Source organism: Amblyraja radiata, chromosome 8 (assembly GCF_010909765.2).
Source record: "Amblyraja radiata isolate CabotCenter1 chromosome 8, sAmbRad1.1.pri, whole genome shotgun sequence".
In the NCBI taxonomy this organism is placed as follows: Eukaryota; Metazoa; Chordata; class Chondrichthyes; order Rajiformes; family Rajidae; genus Amblyraja; species Amblyraja radiata.
Window position 1 is genome coordinate 78,758,149 of NC_045963.1, and position 20,682 is coordinate 78,778,830.

General features: G+C 45.5%; 1 protein-coding gene across 3 annotated transcripts in view; it reads left to right on the forward strand.

Annotated features, from left to right (window-relative positions):
- Positions 1-20,415, forward strand: part of b3gnt2 (UDP-GlcNAc:betaGal beta-1,3-N-acetylglucosaminyltransferase 2) — a 43,047-nt gene extending 22,632 nt beyond the window's left edge. For all 3 annotated transcript variants that reach the window (XM_033026300.1, XM_033026302.1, XM_033026303.1), the window contains exon 2: positions 18,367-20,415. In XM_033026300.1, coding sequence (XP_032882191.1) covers positions 18,377-19,564 — 1,188 coding nt within the window. In that variant the 5' untranslated portion in view covers positions 18,367-18,376 and the 3' untranslated portion in view covers positions 19,565-20,415. The remainder of the gene's footprint in view (positions 1-18,366) is intronic.
- The last annotated feature ends 267 nt before the right edge of the window (positions 20,416-20,682 follow it).

Sequence of the window (20,682 nt, forward strand, 5' to 3'; positions counted from 1 at the left end):
TTATAAAAGATGAAATAGCCGCACATTTGGATAGCAGTAACAGGATCGGTCCGAGTCAGCATGAATTTACAATTTTTTTGAGGATGTAACTAAGAAAATGGACAGTGGATGTAGTGTACCTGGACTTTCAGAAAGGATTTGATAAGGTCCCACATAGGAGATTAGAGGGCAAAATTAGAGCACATGGTATTGGGGGTAGAGTGCTGACATGGATAGAGAAGTGGTTGGCAGACAGGAAACAAAGAGTAGGGATTAACGGGTCCCTTTCAGAATGGCAGGCAGTGACTAGTGGGGTACCGCAAGGCTCGGTGCTGGGACCGCAGCTATTTACAATATACATCAATGATTTAGGTGAAGGGATTTAAAGTAACATTAGCAAATTTGCAGATGACACAAAGCTGGGTGGCAGTGTGAACTGTGAGGAGGATGCAGGGTGACTTGGACAGGTTGGGGGAGTGGGCAGATGCATGGCAGATGCAGTTTAATGTGGATAAATGTGAGGTTATCCACTTTGGTGGCAAAAATAGGAAGGCAGATTATTATCTGAATGGTGTCAAGTTGGGAAAAGGGGAAGTACAACGAGATCTGGGGGACCTTGTACATCAGTCTATGAAAGTAAGCATGCAGGTACAGCAGGCGGTGAAGAAAGCGAATGGCATGTTGGCCGTCATAACAGGAGGAGTTGAGTATAGGAGCAAAGAGGTCCTTCTGCAGTTGTACAGGGCCCTGGTGAGACCACACCTGGAGTATTGTGTGCAGTTTTGGTCTCCAAATTTGAGGAGGGACATTCTTGCAATTAAGGGAGTGCAGCGAAGGTTTACAAGGTTAATTCCCGGGATGGCGGGACTGTCATATGCTGATTGAATGGAGCAGCTGGGCTTGTATATTCTGGCATTTAGAAGGATGAGAGGGAATCTCATTGAAACATATAAGATTGTTAAGGGTTTGGACACGCTAGAGGCAGGAAACAAGTTCCCGATGTTGGGAGAGTCCAGAACCAGGGGCCACAGTTTAAGAATAAGGGGTGAGCCATTTAGAACGGAGATGAGAAAAAAAAATTCACACAGAGTTGTGAATCTGTGGAATTCTCTGCCTCTGGTTGCTTTCAAGAGAGAGTTAGATAGAGCTCTTAAAGATAGCGGAATCAAGGGATATGGGGAGAAGGCAGGAATGGGGTACAGATTGTGGATGATCAGCCATGATCACATTGAATGGCGGTGCTGGCTCGAAGGGCCAAATGACCTACTCCTGCACCTATTGTCTATTGTTTATTGTCTGTGTCAGCCACGGTTGCCTCTTACTCTGCTTAGAATCTTTCTTCCTCTTTGGAATGAAATGATCGTGAATCTTCTGGATTATTCCCAGAAATTCCTGCCATTGCTGTTCCACCGTCATTCCTGCTAGGATCCTTTTCCAGTCGACCTTGGCCAGCTCCTCCCTCATGCCTTCATAGTCCCCTTTGTTCAACTGCATCACTGACACTTCTGATCTAACCTTCTCCTTCTCAAATTGCAGATTAAAACTTATCGTATTATGATACAAACCTATCACAATACGGGGTGAAAAGATGAAGTATGTGGGTAAGCTCGCCAAGAATATAAAGAAGGATAATAAAAGCTTCTTTAGGTATGTTAAGAGAAAAAGATTAGTAAAGACAAATGTGGGTCACTTGAAGGCAGAAATGGGTGAAATGATTATGGGGAACAAGGAAATGGCAAATGAGTTTATTGTCACGCGTACTGAGGTACAGTGAAAAGTTGCTGAAGGGAAAGAGTGCTGGGGGTCGGGGAGCAGAGGTCTGGAGATAAGATGGAGGGCCAGAGGTCCTGTCTGGAGATAAGTGCATTGTTGCTCAGTGTGTGGAGAGTTAGTGGTGACCTGGGCCCGTGGTGACCTGGGCCCGTGGTGACCTGGGCCCGTGGTGACCTGGGCCCGTGGTGACCTGGGCCCGTGGTGACCTGGGCCCGTGGTGGCCGGGGCCTGTCACCGGGACTGTCCCCATGAGAGGTTGTCCATTATCTGTTATTTGCACTTTATCAGTTTATTTATTCATGTGTGTATATATTTATATTATGATATATGGACACACTGATCTGTTTTGTAGTCAATGTCAGTCTGAAGAAGGGTTTTGGCCCGAAACGTTGCCCATTTCCTTCGCTCCGTAGATGCTGCTGCACCCGCTGAATTTCTCCAGCATTTTTGTCTACCTTTGATTTTCCAGCATCTGCAATTCCTTCTTAAACACCTTCTATATTCTGTTGTGCTGAAGCAAAGCAAGAATTTCATTGTCCTATCTGGGACACATGACAATAAACTGACTTGACTTGACTTGAGGTTGTGGCTGCACTGCACATTATCAGCTTGTTTGACCGGTCATCGTTGCCACTGCCTGGGGCCACTGTCTCAGATCAATGTGTGGGCTGTGTCAGTCAAGTGACTGCAGGAAATACAGGAGCACTTGAGTTAAGATGAGGAACTGAATCGTTCTTTATCATGGTTGAAAAGACTCAAGTGGGAGGAAAATTAAACTCTGGCACAAGAGCTTGGTTCTCCCATGTGAAGAGGGGTCCCAACCTCGCCTGTCCATTCCCTGTACGGAGGTTGACTGACCTGTGGAGTTGCTCCAGCAGATTGTGTTTTGTTCAAGGTTCCATGTCGTGCTTCTTGATGCTTGGACATCTCCAGCAGTTTTATCCTTCTGAACCTCTGACATTTATCAGTGAAAATTCCAACGTTGTGTACAGTTGTCGGTGTTATTGAGTGGGACTGTCTTGCCCCATACTATTGGATCTCTGCCTCGCCTCTGAAACTGTGATCAGGTATTGTAGCTGGAGAGTCGGTCGGTGTAGTCATGGCCCCAAGCATTTCTACCAGTACCTGTGTGTAAGGAATGTCAAGGCAACTATTTACAGTTGCAACACTTCCCTGTGAGAACAGCTGCAATTGTACGTTGGAAATCGGACCTGACTGATTCATTCCACTGACTCCCACCATCAACGGTGTCAACTCTGTAAGAAGTAGAGCAGTGTCTTGGTCAGGCGGCTGTAGCCATCACCCGCCTCTGGCACTGATGAGAGTTACATTCAGTGGAAGACGGGTGTCAGAATGTGGCAGCTTCCTCACTGGCTGGCTTTATTGACACGTGTGCCAAGGTACAGCTGTGTGCAAACCAGCCAACACAAAGACTATGCATGATTACATCCAGCCATTTACATGATAAGCGGAATCACGTTCAGTCAAGTGCAAGGTAAAGCCTGACTCGGGAGCCAAGAGCAGGCAGCCAGCTGCATTCACCAGGTGACTGAGGCAGGACCCGAGTGCCCTCGTCCCCCTGAGGGCCCTGGGAGGGGCTGGGACCACTGGCCTTGCCAACAGTTTCCCCCCCCCCCACCCTCTCCATGTCCACGCTCGCTCATTGGAAGCAGCAGCCACCTCCATCACCTCCATCACTTGTTACAAAGTTGTTGTATCCACTGCCTATCAATCCTCCCCCTCCTTCCCCCACTCCCTTCCCCCTCTCCCTCACCTCTTCCCCCCCCCCCCCTCCCTTGGTCCCGCTCCCTCCCCCCTCTCCCTCGCTCTCGCTCCACCTCCCTCCCTCCCCCCCTCCCTTCCCCCACTCCTTCCCTCTCCCCCTATCGCAACGTTTAAGAAACAGTTAGACAGGTACATGGATAGGACAGGTTTAGAGGGACATGGGCCAAACACAGGCAGATTGAACCTGACTAGTGTAGCTGGGACATTGTTGGCCAGAGTGGGCAAGTCGGGCCGAAGGGCCTGTTTCCACATTGTATCAATCTATGACTCTATGAGGATAGGGCCGACTGGATCGAGGTGACGGCAGCAATGGGCCTCTATGATCAGAGTGGAACCAAAGCCCAGAGACTCTTTGCTTCTCGACTCAGTGGGCTGTTTCTGGTCATTGTTGTACTGAACCAGGAATGCCAATAATCTTACTGATCTGTACGCAAAACATGAATGTGGCTGTACATTGGCACAGGTGACAATGAAGGAGCATTGAACCTGTTTGTCCTGACACATTGTGTATTCTTGGGGCCATTCCTATTAGGTGCGTTTCACAGCCGGTGGGAATGTGAGGTGGAAGAAGCCTCAATGCTTGGCCCATATCACTGCCTGGGGCATACAATGAGTTGAAGGGTGCAGCAATAATGTCAGTGTTTGTCACAGACGCTGTCATTTAGCAAATACTTTTAGCAGGTGTCTTTGCTCAGTTTGTTTACCTTGCCTGTGGTTTGGGGAATGATGTGGAGGCAGTTTGGGTCTGAGCAATGGTGTGAGGTGCCATAGTGAAGCACTCTGCAGCCTACATGGTCATGAGATATTCCTCAGACTATCAAAAGCTGTGCCCACACACAGAATGAGAGTAAGCTTTTTGCCAATTCTCTGACGGCTAAATCCCAAGGCGGTGAAAGTGACCCTGTTTTCAGGCTCTGGTTAGTTTGCGGTAATTGTCAGTTGAAGGCTCATTCAGTGAATGGGTGTGGTGTGTGGAGCTCAGCGCCTGCTCCTGGCCACCACTGACAATCCTGCATGCTGCAGCTCAACCATTGGATGTTTCAGGTAACTGGCCGAACAACCTTTTCCCTGTAAATATCCTGCACAGCAGCACGGAACCTGTTGGACATAAGGAGCAGTGTTGCAACAGCAAACCTGGAGCTGGGATGGGTCCTCATGAAGATTGGGTCTGCAGTGGACCCAAGGATTACGGCCAAGGTTTGTGTTCCATCAGCCCAGACACACAGAATGGAGAAGAGCTTCAGCCACCAACAAAATCAGGGCCGAATGTGTGATTTTGAAAAGGTTAAATGCTTTTAAATATATAAACGATGCATAGTGAATACTTGACTAGGTTGGAGCTTGTACTCCATAACAAGAGGTTGATGTATATTGAGACAATGACCAATACCTTATCATGATAGCCCCTTTTAGTTGCTGGTGAATAAAGCTAGTGGTTGGTCAGCTGGTCGTCGTGGTTCGATGCTGCCCCTTGCCCTTGCAGTTGTCACTGAAGGGTTGGTGTGATCTGTGCGTGTGGATGGATGAGGTCCACTTTGTGGCTGGGAGACTGCTCTGTGGCTGCTGGGAGGAGGAGGTTCATGCTGATTGATGCCTGGCACAGAGACATGGCCATTGGATTTCTTTCCCTGGAGATGATCGCATTTCCAGTGCCTCTGATGGTCTGACATGATCCTCTTTAGAAACATGGTCAATGACATGGTGAACATCCCCTCTTCCAAGTTCAGTAATCGCTGTCCACAACTTGAGGTGTTTCATATGACTGCTTACTCACGCTGCCCCATATTTGTACTCGGCTTGCTGTTTGAAGTGTCTCCGTACCACGGTGCCGATACTGATAAAGGTTTTAATCTTTTGTTAGTCTTGTCCCTGCTGCCTCTAGTTTTTCCATTGTATGATTGTGGGACTGGGCAGCGATGCGAGGGAATCCTACAGTCTGATTCATGCCCCTCTCGTTCCTCCAAGTTCCTCTCGTATTCTGCAGCTGTTCTGAATGACGAAAAGTGCAATTATTGTTTGACAATCTTAGAACTTTTATCAAACATCAGAAACGTTATCATGTTGGCCAGGCATTTGTGCCTTAAAGCAGTGATTCCCAACCTGGGGCCATATGGCCCCAAAATTTCAGGGGGGGGGGCCACAGAAAAATTAAAGAGCCCAAGGGGACCATGAACTAAAAAAGGTTGGGAACTGTAGTGTATTTTGAGGTACTTGGAACTGACTGAAAAGAACTCTCAGATACAGGAGTAAACTAACCAGCTTCTTTATTGTAGGATGCCACCATGAGTCTCCTCCAGTGCATGCGTCCCCTCGCACTAGACATAACATATGCTAATTACATTATATACATTACAGGAACCACTGCCTTAAAGGATATTTCAGGTTGTAGATTCTGCATTAAATCGTTCACTGTTTGCCATTGCACTGTCACACTGCCCTGCACCTCAATCAGCTTTGATCTCTTCATGCTTTCTGCAGTTCAGATTTAAGATCAGGTTTCCGAACGAACAAAATCAACATTCAATCTATATAACGTTTCAATATATTATGAATGCACTTTTCTAAAGGCACCTTAACTGAAAGATTATGAATTAAATCCTTCCCAGTTCTCCCACCAGTGTTACTGTCTCCGACTACATTCTATCTCTGTCCCGCCCACTCCCCTGACATCAGTCTGAAGAAGGGTCTCGACTCGAAACGTCACCCATTCCTTCTCTCCATAGATGCTGACTGTCCCGCTGTGTTACTCTCGTGACAATATTGTGTCCACCATGCATCATGTAAGACTGAAAGTGAATATAATTCCCAAGAGCCGGCACTGCACTATATTTATTATTTAACTTTCATTTTGAAGCTTTGTGGCCCTGTCCCACGGTACGAGTTCAGTCCAAGAGCTCTCCCGAGTTTGCCCTGATTCGAACTCGGAGATTTACGTTAATGGCCGCTCGTCGGTACTCGGGACTCTCGTGGACATTTTTCAACATGTTGAAAAATCTTCACGAGTCTTCCCTTGCTTACCTGCCATTAGCGAGTCTTCCCGAGTACCTGCGTTAGCGTTACGAGCCGCTAAGAGACGTCCCCGAGCTCCGACGTACCCGCTACGTTCATTCTTCGTGCTTACCACGAGTTTGATTTTTTTTTTAAACTCGGGGGAGCTCTTGGAATGAACTCGTACCGTGGGACAGGGCCATTAGTTCCATCATTACCGCGTTGGTTTCTGAGCAGAACGGTTGTGAGCACAGAAGAGCAGTGCCTGTTATTGTGTAAATGCCACATTCTCACCTGCAACATCTATTTTGTCATATTTGCTGCAATTTTCACAACTTAAAGCTTTATTTGAGAAGTGTTCAGAGCTGTTACTTGGCACAACAAATAATGTTGGTATTGTTTGGTCAACGTGGTGACAGACTGAACTGTTCTTATCTGCTGGCAACTTTCACATCAATCGGTTGAAAAGTAATTAAGGATATTTGTAATATTTAATACAAGCCAATATTTACAGCATTTAGTTAATGGGAAAGGGGAGGACAATTGTAAAACTGGGTTTAGGCAGATAGATGCACATAATGCCATTTGTATTTCAGTGAATTAAAGGAGATTTATAATTGTTCTTCCATTAAATCCATTCGACAATTATAGACCAATTTTCTTTTTAATTAAAAAAAAAATTCCCCGAGTTTCTATTTTAGTTTGTTTTAATTTTCAGAAGATTGTAATTTTCGGACAGATCTAATCCACAGCAATATAAAGAAGTGGTTCACTCTAATGGAGGCTGCAGTGGCTCCCCTCTTGTAGATAACTTGTTGATGTCCTTAAGTGGGTTTCTCCCCCTATCCCCTTCAGAAGCCATCCAAGCTTCTGTTTGCCCGAGCTGAACTAGTGATATTCTGTTGGATTTCTCCATGGGATGCGGTCTGCTCCAGGGTTGCTCTTGAGTGATGCATGCTACCTTAAAGCGCTTTCTCACGGGGCGACTTGACGCAAGATGTAACCAGAGTGAAGTGGTCGTGGTCTAGCACGATATCACACGATATAACGGGGGGGTAGATAAAGAGTTCCCACGGTACTCGGCATTTCTGTTATTTGTGCGAGTGACTTGTCCGTCTCCCGAGCTTTCCCGTTAAATCTTGAATGAACATTGTGAACTGTGAAGTGTTGTTAAATCATCACGTGGCACAAATGATGTCACTTTTTTTTTCACACACTATAAATATCCTCCCTTGGTTGAATTGGCTCATTTGGAGACATGCCTGTACTAATGCCATGACTTTACTGCAGGAAGATGCCACATTACTTAGGAGAGAGGGGGAGAGAGACAGAGAGAGAGGCACAGAGGCAGTGTGATGTACTTCGGGGTGACTGGCGGAAGAGAAAGAGCGCACATGACCTTGGTCTATCTGTGTGTGTGGGAGCGAAGAGATACTAAGCAGAATACATCGGTCTTATTGTGTGTGGGGGGAGAAAGAGAGAGGTGGGGGAGGGGGAGAAAGAGAGGGGTGGGGGGGAGAGAGAGAAATGAGGGGAGACGTATATACACACACAAAGCAGAGTTTTACTGTGTATGTGGGAGACACAGATGGACTGAGCACAGTACCTCGGTCTTACTGTGTGTGGGAGAGGGGGAGAAAGAGACGTACACTCACAGAGGCAGAGTCTCTCAGCCTGTGTGAGAGGGAGGGAGGGAGAGAGAGAGAGGCACACACAAGGTGGATGTGAAATCTCACCTGCCTGTTTCAGTGACAGACACCCGCCGCCAGTAAATGAAGACACCCCCATCTGTCTCCCCTCCTCTCCCTCGACTCCCCCACCTTTCCCTCCCAACTCCAGTCCCGTCACGACCCCCTGGGAAACTGAAGGGAGCAACAATCAACTGCTGCCTGCCCGCTGAGTTAAAGAGTTCCCACGGTAGACTGACGATAAAGACGATGTTAGTTGCGCCCAAGTTTAAATTTCCAACGTGTGTTTCAGAGAAAGAGTCAGCGCAGAATCTTTGATAATCAAAAACTGTCTGAATCAGCAAGTTAGACACAAAATGCTTGAGTAACTCAGCGGACCAAGCAGCATCTCTGGAGAAAAGGAATAGATTCCATTTTTGGTCGGGACACTTCTTCGGGATGATTGTAGGGGGGAACTGGAAGCAAGAAAAGACCGGGACAAATCAGGGCCAACAACAGATGACCTCAGCAGGGTATTTTGAATAGGGGCCCCGACCCGAAATGTCACCTAACCCTTTCCTCCAGAGATGCTGCCTGACCCACTGAGTCACTCCAGCACTTTATGTCTATATTTGGTTCCCTGATAGGCCAATTGTTGGCTAGGGATAGTGTGATCCCAAGATGGAACCATCGTTGCAAACCTTGGACTGGTTAATCGACATTTACTGCATGGGGGAGGGGGGGGGGGGGGCAGGAGGGGGTGGGCGGGGGAGAGAGAGAGAGTGTAAGTTACCTAAAATTAAATAATTCAATGTTCATAGTGAACACAGACACAAAATGTTGGAGTAACTCAATGGGTCAGGCAACATATCTGGAGAAAATGAACAGGTGGCGTTTGTGTCTATCTTCGGTAAAAACCAGCATCCGCAGTTCCTTCCTGAACAATGGATCTCAGTGTCAAGTCTCTGACTCCCGTTGGCAGGCCATTCGTCCCACAGCCCGCCCAGCGATGACTAACCCATGTCACAGGGGGATGGTGTGAAGGCGGAGTTAGACAGAGCTTGATTAATGTTACGGTTGGGGAATGGGCCATAATATGGCCAGGGAAACGCTGTTATTCGTGACGCCCCCTCCGCCCTTTCCCAGCTGTTCTCAATCGCACCCCTGGCCACACAAAAATTTATACTTTAAGAAGGAATACACGGAACATTTAAACTCAGAACGCTTCTAACAGAGTGAGCCATGTGAGCACTTTGATCATTCTCCCTGTATTTGCATTTGACAAAATAGTCGGAAAAAAATGTTTAAAAGTGTTCATACCTTTTGCTATGCCTAATTGGCCCTTACCTCTGCGAAAATAGTCTGATATTCGTAGGTGAAATGTCACCAACAATAATTGATTCTATTATTAATTGACTAATAATTGACTCTATTAGCGGAAAGATGCAATTCTGATCTAATATTATCAATGCCTCTGTCTTTGGAAGCAACACCAGCAATTTATTAAATCTGACTACATGCGGCACAGTGGTAGAGTTGCTGCCTCACAGCCCCAGAGTTCGATCCTGACCATGGGTGCAGTCTGTATGGAGTTTGTATGTTCTCCCTGTGACCGCGTGGGTTTTCTCCGAGTGCACCGGTTTCCTCTCACACTTCAGAGATTACAGGTTTGTAAGTTAATCGGCTTCGGTAACATTGTAAAATTGTCCCTGGAGTGTATAAGACTAGGTGGTTGGCGCGGACTCGGTGGGCCGAAGGGCATGTTTAGGCGCTATATCTCTAAAATCTGAGGTTAGGTAATGTCTAAAGGAACTGCAGATGCTGGTTAATACGCACAAAAGGACACAAAATGTTGGTGTAACTCAGCAGGTAAGTCAGATCTGGGAAGAAAAACATAAAAAGCTGGAGTAAGTCAGCGGGTCAGGCAGCATCTCTGGAGAAAAAGAATAGGTGGCGATTCGAATCGGAACCCTTCTTCAGACATCCTAAGCGGAATTGAGTCTGAAGATGTGTCTCGTCCCGAAACATCACCTATTTTTCTCCAGAGATGCTGCTTGACTCGCTGAGTTACTCCAGCTTTTTGTGTCTGTCTTCGGTTTAAACCAGCATGTGCAGTTCACTCCTTTACACGGGTCTCTGGAGAACATTGATTGGTCGCGTTCCGGACCCTGCTTCGGAAAGGCATCGATCGCTAGTCGGCGAGGACTCCGACCTGTATCTCTCAAAGAAGTACATGTGAAAAATTTCTCACGGACCATAAAAATGCGCAACCTTTCAGTAAAGTCCCTTTTAACTTTAGAGAGCTCGGAAAAATGCTGAAAAGCAGGACCTCCAGGGTTGTTATCTCCGGTTTGCTTCCAGTTCCTCGTGCTGGCGAGAGCAGGAACAGGGAGATACGGGACCTGAACGTGTGGCTGAGGAACTGGTGCACGGGGCAGGGATTTAGATTCTTAGATCACTGGGATCTGTTTTGGGGTAAGGGGGAACTGTACAAAAGGGACGGATTGCATCTTAACAGGTGTGGGACCAGCATTCTGGCAGGCAGGTTTGCCACTGCTACACGGGTGGTTTTAAACTGAATAAGGGGGGTGGGGTGTCGAATGGGCTAGTGGAGGATGGAGTTAAAGGGAAAGGGTTTCTTAAATGTGTGAGCGTAGAGACAGAGGGGTGTAAAATGAGGGTAGAAGCAATAGGTAGCAAGGTGAAAAGTAAAAGTGGCAGGCCGGAAAATCCAGGGCAAAAATCAAAAAGGGCCACTTTTCAACAAAATTGTATAAGGGGTAAGAGTGTTGTAAAAACAAGCCTGAAGGCTTTGTGTCTCAATGCAAGGAGCATTCGTAATAAGGTGGATGAGTTGAATGTGCAGATAGCTATTAATGACTATGATATAGTTGGGATCACGGAGACATGGCTCCAGGGTGACCAAGGCTGGGAGCTGAACATCCAGGGATATTCAATATTCAGGAGGGATAGAGAGAAAGGAAAAGGAGGTGGGGTAGCGTTGCTGATTAGAGAGGAGATTAACGCAATGGAAAGGAAGGACATTAGTTTGGAGGATGTGGAATCGGTATGGGTAGAGCTGCGAAACACTAAGGGGCAGAAAACGCTGGTGGGTGTTGTGTACAGGCCACCTAACAGTAGTAGTGAAGTTGGAGATGGTATCAAACAGGAAATTAGAAATGCGTGCGACAAAGGCAAAACAGTTATAATGGGTGACTTCAATCTACATATAGATTGGGTGAATCAAATTGGCAGGGGTGCTGAGGAAGAGGATTTCTTGGAATGTATGCAGGATAGTTATCTAAATCAACATGTAGAGGAACCAACGAGAGAGCAGGCTATTTTAGACTGGGTATTGAGTAATGAGGAAGGGTTAGTTAGCAGTCTTGTTGTACGTGCCCCCTTGGGCAAGAGTGACCATAATATGGTTGAGTTCTTCATTAGGATGGAGAGTGACATTGTTAATTCAGAAACAATGGTTCTGAACTTAAAGAAAGGTAACTTTGAGGGTATGAGATGTGAATTGGCCAAGATTGACTGGCAATTAATTCTAAAAGGGTTGACGGTGGATATGCAATGGAAGACATTTAAAGACTGCATGGATGAACTACAAAAATTGTTCATCCCAGTTTGGCAAAAGAATAAATCAGGGAAGGTAGTGCATCCGTGGATAACAAGGGAAATCAGGGATAGTATCAAAGCGAAGGATGATGCATACAAATTAGCCAGAAAAAGCAGCATACCGGAGGACTGGGAGAAATTCAGAGACCAGCAGAGGAGGACAAAGGGCTTAATTAGGAAAGGAAAAATAGATTATGAAAGAAAACTGGCAGGGAACATAAAAACTGACTGCAAAAGTTTTTATAGATATGTGAAAAGAAAGAGATTAGTTAAAACAAATGTAGGTACCTTGCAGTCAGAAACAGGTGAGTTGATCATGGGGAACAAGGATATGGCAGACCAATTGAATAACTACTTTGGTTCCGTCTTCACTAAGGAAGACATAAATAATCTGCCGGAAATAGCAGGGGACTGTGGGTCAAAGGAGTTGGAGGAATTGAGTGAAATCCAGGTTAGCCGGGAAGTGGTGTTGGGTAAATTGAATGGATTAAAGGCCGATAAATCCCCAGGGCCAGATAGGCTGCATCCCAGAGTACTTAAGGAAGTAGCTCCAGAAATAGTGGATGCATTAGTAATAATCTTTCAAAACTCTTTAGATTCTGGAGTAGTTCCTGAGGATTGGCGGGTAGTAAACGTAACCCCACTTTTTAAGAAGGGAGGGAGAGAGAAAACGGGGAATTACAGACCAGTTAGTCTAACATCGGTAGTGGGGAAACTGCTAGAGTCAGTTATTAAAGATGGGATAGCAGCACATTTGGAAAGTGGTGAAATCATTGGACAAAGTCAGCATGGATTTACAAAAGGTAAATCATGTCTGACGAATCTTATAGAATTTTTCGAGGATGTAACTAGTAGCGTGGATAGGGGAGAACCAGTGGATGTGGTGTATCTGGACTTCCAGAAGGCTTTCGACAAGGTCCCACATAAGAGATTAGTATACAAACTTAAAGCACACGGCATTGGGGGTTCAGTATTGATGTGGAAAGAGAACTGGCTGGCAAACAGGAAGCAAAGAGTAGGAGTAAACGGATCCTTTTCACAATGGCGGGCAGTGACTAGTGGGGTACCGCAAGGCTCAGTGCTGGGACCCCAGCTATTTACAATATATATTAATGATCTGGATGAAGGAATTGAAGGCAATATCTCCAAGTTTGCGGATGACACTAAGCTGGGGGGCAGGGTTAGCTGTGAGGAGGATGCTAGGAGACTGCAAGGTGACTTGGATAGGCTGGGTGAGTGGGCAAATGTTTGGCTGATGCAATATAATGTGGATAAATGTGAGGTTATCCATTTTGGTGGCAAAAACAGGAAAGCAGACTATTATCTAAATGGTGGCCGACTAGGAAAAGGGGAGATGCAGCGAGACCTGGGTGTCATGGTACACCAGTCATTCAAAGTAGGCATGCAGGTGCAGCAGGCAGTGAAGAAAGCGAATGGTATGTTAGCTTTCATAGCAAAAGGATTTGAGTATAGGAGCAGTGAGGTTCTACTGCAGTTGTACAGGGTCTTGGTGAGACCACACCTGGAGTATTGCGTACAGTTTTGGTCTCCAAATCTGAGGAAGGACATTATTGCCATAGAGGGAGTGCAGAGAAGGTTCACCAGACTGATTCCTGGGATGTCAGGACTGTCTTATGAAGAAAGACTGGATAGACTTGGTTTATACTCTCTAGAATTTAGGAGATTGAGAGGGGATCTTATAGAAACTTACAAAATTCTTAAGGGGTTGGACAGGCTAGATGCAGGAAGATTGCTCCCGATGTTGGGGAAGTCCAGGACAAGGGGTCACAGCTTAAGGATAAGGGGGAAATCCTTTAAAACCGAGATGAGAAGAACTTTTTTCACACAGAGAGTGGTGAATCTGTGGAATTCTCTGCCACAGAGGGTAGTCGAGGCCAGTTCATTGGCTATATTTAAGAGGGAGTTAGATGTGGCCCTTGTGGCTAAAGGGATCAGGGGGTATGGAGAGAAGGCAGGTTCGGGATACTGAGTTGGATGATCAGCCATGATCATATTGAATGGCGGTGCAGGCTCGAAGGGCCGAATGGCCTACTCCTGCACCTAATTTCTATGTTTCTATGTTTCTATGTAAAGATTATAGTTATTTTCTTGAATCTCATTAACATAACTCATGAATAAGTTGATGTCCATATGCGGATGCAAATCTTTATTTTTTAAATTCAATCCCACAGAAGACAAATTTTACTCACCTTCTGTCCCCTCTGTCCAGCTTCCGGGTTCACCGTTCGCAGGAGTTCCCACGGTAAACGCAAGAGTTATTACGGATATCGCACTGGCCACTACGTCCATATAATGTTTCAATGTTCAACCACAAGTGTACAAGTCACTCTTGGAGAAATTCAAACTTGCTTGAATTTTCTCCCGAGTCACCAAGTTACACGATTACCTGCCGTTAGCGCCACGGTGGTCCACGGTGGTCCACGAATGCCGTACGGTTATCGCACGAGGTTCCCACGATGTTCAACTCTTGTTAACTCTTGCGTCAAGTCGCCCCGTGAGAAAGCGCTATTACAATTCTCTATGTTGCAGCCTATAGGTCAGAACCATACTTTAATCTCTCTCTGTTTACTTTGCATAGAAACAACAATGGGGAGGTTGGGGATAGCATCGAGCAGGAAATTAGGGATGTGTGTAGCAAAGGTACAGCGTTATCATGGGTGACTTTAACCTACATATAGATTGGGCCAACCAAATTGGTAACAGTGCTGAGGAGGAGGATTTCCTGGAATGTATACGGGATGGGTTTTTAAACCAATATGTAGAGGAACCGACTAGAGGGCAGGCCATCCTAGACTGGGTATTGTGTAATGAGGAAGGATTAGTTAGCGACCTTGTTGTGCAAGATCTTGTCTTCCAATGTCCTCTGGATTCTGGATCAGTTCCTGTGGACTGGAGGGTAGCCAATGTAACTCCAATTTTTAAGAAAGGAGGGAGAGAAGAAAATAGGAAATTATCGACCAGTTAGCCTTACATCGGTAGTGGGGAAGATGCTGGAGTCGATTGTTAAAGATGTTATAGCAGCGCATTTGGAAAGCAGTGACCAGATCAGTCAAAGTCAGCATGATGAAGGGGAAATCATGCTTGAGTAATCTTCTTGAATTTTTTGAGGATGTAACAAGTAGAATGGATCCAGTGGATGTGGTGTATCTGGATGTGGTGTACCTGGACTTTCTAAAAGACTTTGACAAGGCCCCGCACAAGAGATTAGTGTGCAAAATTTGAGCATGTAGTATTGGGGGTAGGGTAATAACATGGATAGAGAACCGGTTGGCAGACAGGAAACAGAGTAGGGATTAATGAGTCCTTTTCAGAATGGCAGGCACTGACTAGTGGGTACCGCAAGGCTCGGTGCTGGGACCCCAGTTATTTACAATATATATTAATGATTTAGACGAGGGAATTAAATGTGACATCTCTAAGTTTGCGAATGACACAAAGCTGGGTGGCAGTGTGAGCTGCGATGAGGATGCTATGAGGCTGCAGGGTTTGGATACGTTGGGTGAGTGGGCAGATGCATGGCAGATTTTTGTTTTCTTGTATGACTGCAGAAACCAAATTGCGTTTGAACTTCATTTGAGATTCAAATGACAATAAACGGTATTGTATTGTAGATTGGATTAGATTCAACTTTATTGTAATTGCACAGAGTACAAGTACAGGTACAACAAAATGCAGTTTTGCATCTAACCAGAACACAAAGTAGTAAAATGCTGATTATGACAATATATACAAATGAGGATATATTGGTGCATGTACATAGGCATATACATATATACAGATAGTTGTTAAGGTGCAAAGATTGACATGTGCTATATTCTGGTGAATAAGAGCTTAACTGTAAATTATATAAACTATAAATAATACTGATGAGAAGGGGGGGGGGGGGGGGGCTAGCGCGGGGCCTGTGAGTTCAGCAGGGTAATTGTGTTGGGGAAGAAGCTGTTCCTTAGCCTGCTGGTGCGAGACCTGAGGCTCCTGTACCGCCTCCCTGATGGGATGAGGGCAAATAGTCCATGGTTGGGGTGAGAGGGGTCCTTAATGATTTTGCCAGCCCGTCTCAGACACCGTGTGCGGTGAAAGGCAGCCGTGGCAGGGAGTGGGGCACCGATGATGTGATGGGCGGTTTTCACCACCCGTTGCAGTGACTTCCTGTCAACTGTGGTGCAGCTGCTGTACCATACCGTGAAGCACGTGGTCCGGATGCTTTCTATGGTACAGCGGTAGAAGTTGGACAGGATCTGGGGAGGCAGGTGAACTTTCTTAAGCCTCCTCAGAAAGTAGAGGCGCTGCTGCGCCTTTTAAATCAGTTTGGCGGTGTTGAGGGATCAGGACAGATCCTCAGAGATGTGTACCTCGAGGAATTTGTAGTTGGAGACGCGCCCCACCTCGGTCCGGTTTATGTGGATGGGGGTGTGTCTGCCCCCTCTGGTCTTCCGGCATTCCACAATGATTTCCTTCGTCTTCTGTGTATTGAGGACAAGGTTGTTGTTGGTACACCAAGCTGCCAGGTGCTGGACCTCCTCCCTGTAGGCTGATTCATTGTTGTCCCTGATCAGTCCTACCACCGTGGTGTCATCGGCAAATTTTATGATGGCGTTGGAGCCATACTTAGGGACGCAGTCATGGGTGAAGAGGGAGTAGAGGAGAGGGCTGAGCACACAGCCCTGTGGCACGCCAGTGTTCAAATGCAGTATAATATGGATAAATGTGAGGTTATCCACTTTGGTGGCAAGAACAGCAAGGCAGATTATTATCTGAATGGTGTCAGATTAGGAAAAGGGGAGGTGCAACGAGACCTGGGTGTGCTTGTACATCAGTCACTGAAAGTAAGCATGCAGGTACAGCAGGCAGTGAAGAAAGCTAATGGCATGTTGGCCTTCATTGTGAGAGGATTTGAGTTTCGGAGCAAGGAGGTCCTACTGCAGTTGTATAGGGTCCTGGTGAGACCATGAGTATTGTGTGCAATTTTGGTTTCCTAATTTGAGGAAGGACATTCTTGCTATTGAGGGAGTGCGGTGTAGGTTCACGAGGTTAATCTCCGGGCTGGCGGGACTGACATATGATGAAAGAATGAGTCGATTGGTCTAAAATTCACTGGGATTTATAAGGATGAGAGGATATCTTATAGAAACATATAACATCTTAAGGGATTGGACAGGCTAGATTGTGGAAAAATGTTCCCGATGTTGGGGAGTCCAGAACCAGGGGTCACAGTTTAAGAATAAGGGGTAGGCCATTTAGGACTGAGATGAGGAAAACCTTTTCATCCAGGGAGTTGTGAATCTGTTGAATTCTCTGCCACAGAAGGCAGTGGAGGCCAATTCACTGGATGTTTTCAAGAGAGAGTTAGATATAGCTCTTAGGGCTAACGGAATCAAAGGGATATGGGGAGAAAACCGTTTATGATCAGTCATGATCATATTGAATGGCGCTGCTGGCTCGAAGGGCCGACTGGCCTACTCCTGCACCTATTTTTCTATGTTTTCTGTAACGCTCCATTTACAGTGGAGGCACAAGAACTGCAAATGCTGGATCCATGAGCAAATCACAAAGTGTTGGAGGAACTCATTGGGTCAGGCAGTATCTGTGGAGGGAAAACGTGGTTGACGTTTCGGGTTGAAACTCTGCATCGAAACAGGGAACGTAGAGGGTTCATTGGAAGATGGTGTAGAGGGCCGATATAAAGGATGGGAAGGGGGGGAGAGGGGGAATATAAAGGAGGAGGCTTTAGTTTTGGCCACATACCATGAGAGAATCAATAAAATAATTAATGCTTTAAAGGGGAGGTCATTTAAGACTGAGGTGAGAAAACTTTTTCACCCATAGAGTTGTGAATTTGTGGAATTCCTTGCCACAGAGGGCAGTGGAGGCTAAATCACTGGATGGATTTAAGAGAGAGTTAGATAGAGCTCTTGGGGCTAGTGGAGTCAAGGGATACAAAATTCTTAAGGGGTTGGACAGGCTAGATGCAGGAAGATTGTTCCCGATGTTGGGGAAGTCCAGAACAAGGGGTCACAGTTTAAGGATAAGGGGGAAATCTTTTAGGACCGAGGTGAGAAAAACATTTTTCACACAGAGAGTGGTGAATCTGTGGAATTCTCTGCCACAGAAGGTAGTTGAGGCCAGTTCATTGGCTATATTTAAGAGGGAGTTCAATGTGGCCCTTGTGGCTAAAGGTATCAGGGGGTATGGAGAGAAGGCAGGTACAGGATACTGAGTTGAATGATCAGCCATGATCATATTGAATGGCAGTGCAGGCTCGAAGGGCCGAATGGCCTGCTCCTGCACCTATTTTCTATGTTTCTATGATATGGGGAGAAGGCAGGCATGGGTTATTGATAAGGGACGATCAGCCATGATCACAATGAATGGCGGTGCTGGCTCGAAGGGCCGAATGGCCTCCTCCTGCACCTATTTTCTATGTTTCTATGCATTTAGCCATCGGCATTTTAGTAGCTATTCTAATTAATAAAAATACATTAAAAAGATCTAATTCCATATGCATTTGGTAAATATCTTTTTTGTTTTACAGTTATGAGAAAATGAGTGTGGGACGTAAACGGACAAAGCTGGTGGGGGTTATGCTGATGGTCAACTTCTTCATTTACATCGTGGTGGAGATTTCATGGAGCGATCAGGAAGATAAGAACTCGACTAAAAAGCTCATCATTGCAGACGATGGATTTTGGAAATCTGTGGTTCCGATTAAACCGTACTGGAATCGTGAACAGCACCGACTAGATGAGTTGTACAACCCTGTGACTGCAGCCCTGCACAATAGAACCGTGATGGGGAACATAAACATCACCAGCATGTACACCTGTGAACCTAATTCACGTATAAAGGAGGAGATAAACAACTTTGATAGTCTTCCCGACCGCTTCAAGGATTTCCTCACCTACTTGCGATGTAGGAGTTACCCTTTGATCATTGACCAACCGGCCAAATGCCAGAATAACCCTGTGCTTCTCCTGGCTATAAAGTCACTGGAGTCCCACTTTGACAGGCGGCAGGCGATCCGCCAGTCGTGGGGCAATGAGACCACAATCAGAAACAAGACCATTGCTCGGATATTTTTACTGGGCAAGTCGTCTCAGGCAGATGACTTTCCCGACTTATCCGAGATGCTTCAGTTCGAGAGTAACCAGCACAAAGACATTCTCCTGTGGGATTACCGAGACACCTTCTTTAATCTAACACTAAAGGAAGTGTTGTTTTTAGAGTGGATCAGCAAATCATGCCACAATATTCAATACATTTTTAAAGGAGATGATGATGTCTTTGTAAACACGATGCAAATACTTGAATATTTAGATACTTTGGATAAGAATAAAGCTAAAGATCTGTTTATTGGTGATGTTATTACAAATGCAGGGCCTCATCGAGAGAAGAAACTGAAGTATTATGTTCCTGAGAGCATGTTTGAGGGTGTGTACCCACCGTATGCAGGTGGTGGTGGCTTCCTCTACTCTGGATACTTGGCAAAGAGACTTCATAACATCTCATACCAGGTTGCACTATATCCAATTGATGATGTGTACACTGGAATGTGCCTTAGAAAACTTGGCCTTGCTCCAGTGAAACACAAGGGTTTCAGGACTTTTGATATTTTGCAAAAAGATAGACAAGTTACGTGTGCATATAAAAACTTGATATTAGTCCACAGCAGGAATCCTCAAGAAATGATAAGGATCTGGAACAGGCTGCAAGATCCTCAGTTGAAATGTTAGTCTCAGATTCCACTGAAGGAAATGTTTGTGATATTTGATACCAGTTTCTATTGGATGCAGAATGTTTTCTGATTTTGCATAGTTGATCACTTAATGATATCAAGTGCGAATAAACTGTGCAAAATCTGTTTGAAGGAGGCTCCAAGGATACCGCATCATGGAGAGACATCGTGGGCCAAAGGAGTGTACGTTTGACCCTAAACGCCACGTCTCACTGAATTACAGAACAATTTCACCGACTCCAAATGTCCAGCGTTGTCTCCAACACAGCATCCTCGGCCAAGGATTCTTCCTATTCTCTATCAGAAGGAATCCCAGGAGATGGTGTTTGTTCAGTGCATCAAGCCAAATCAAAGCTGTGGCACAAAGAGATGATGAGAGTGTTGCACTGGGCAGATGTAGCCATGAGCAGAATAATGTCTCTAAATTGTGTGCAAACAGACCATGTTAGAGATTCACTGTCAGTTATATTTCATTATGTGCTGTACATCAGGAAGGGGAATGGTTCATGTCTTCAAAGAAGAATGTCAATGTATTTTGTTTAATAAATATAATTTCTGAATAGAAAGTCAATGCTATTTAAATGTTTGTGTGGGTGGCAAAAAAAAATCCATAAATTTTCTACAAATGTTGGATTAGCAGGAGATTATTGCCAGTCTATTAAAGTTTGCTGGACATTCTCCATAATATGTAAGCATGTGTGCTTCCTGTGTTTATGTGGATAAGTGCCTGCCATTTTATTTATTCAGATCGAAGACCAAATTGTTTTTAAAATGAAAAATATATTGTGTATTATTTTGTCTGTAAAACCTGTTACGTGTGACTTGTCTCTAAATAAACAGTTAATATAATCCTTGTCACCTTTCAAGATATAATGAAAGATCCTCCAGCAAGGATTTCTTTAAACTGGAGCGAATGGTGCACTATACAGCGATGTCGCCGTATACCGTACATTATGCAGTGTTGAACATTTAGTACAGTGACTGCACACACACACAGTCATACAGCATGGAAACAGGCCCTTCAGCCCAACTTGCCCACACTGACCAACATGTCCCATCTACACTAGCCCCACATGCCTGCGTTTGTTTCACTTTTAGTTCTGTCACGTTCGGTGA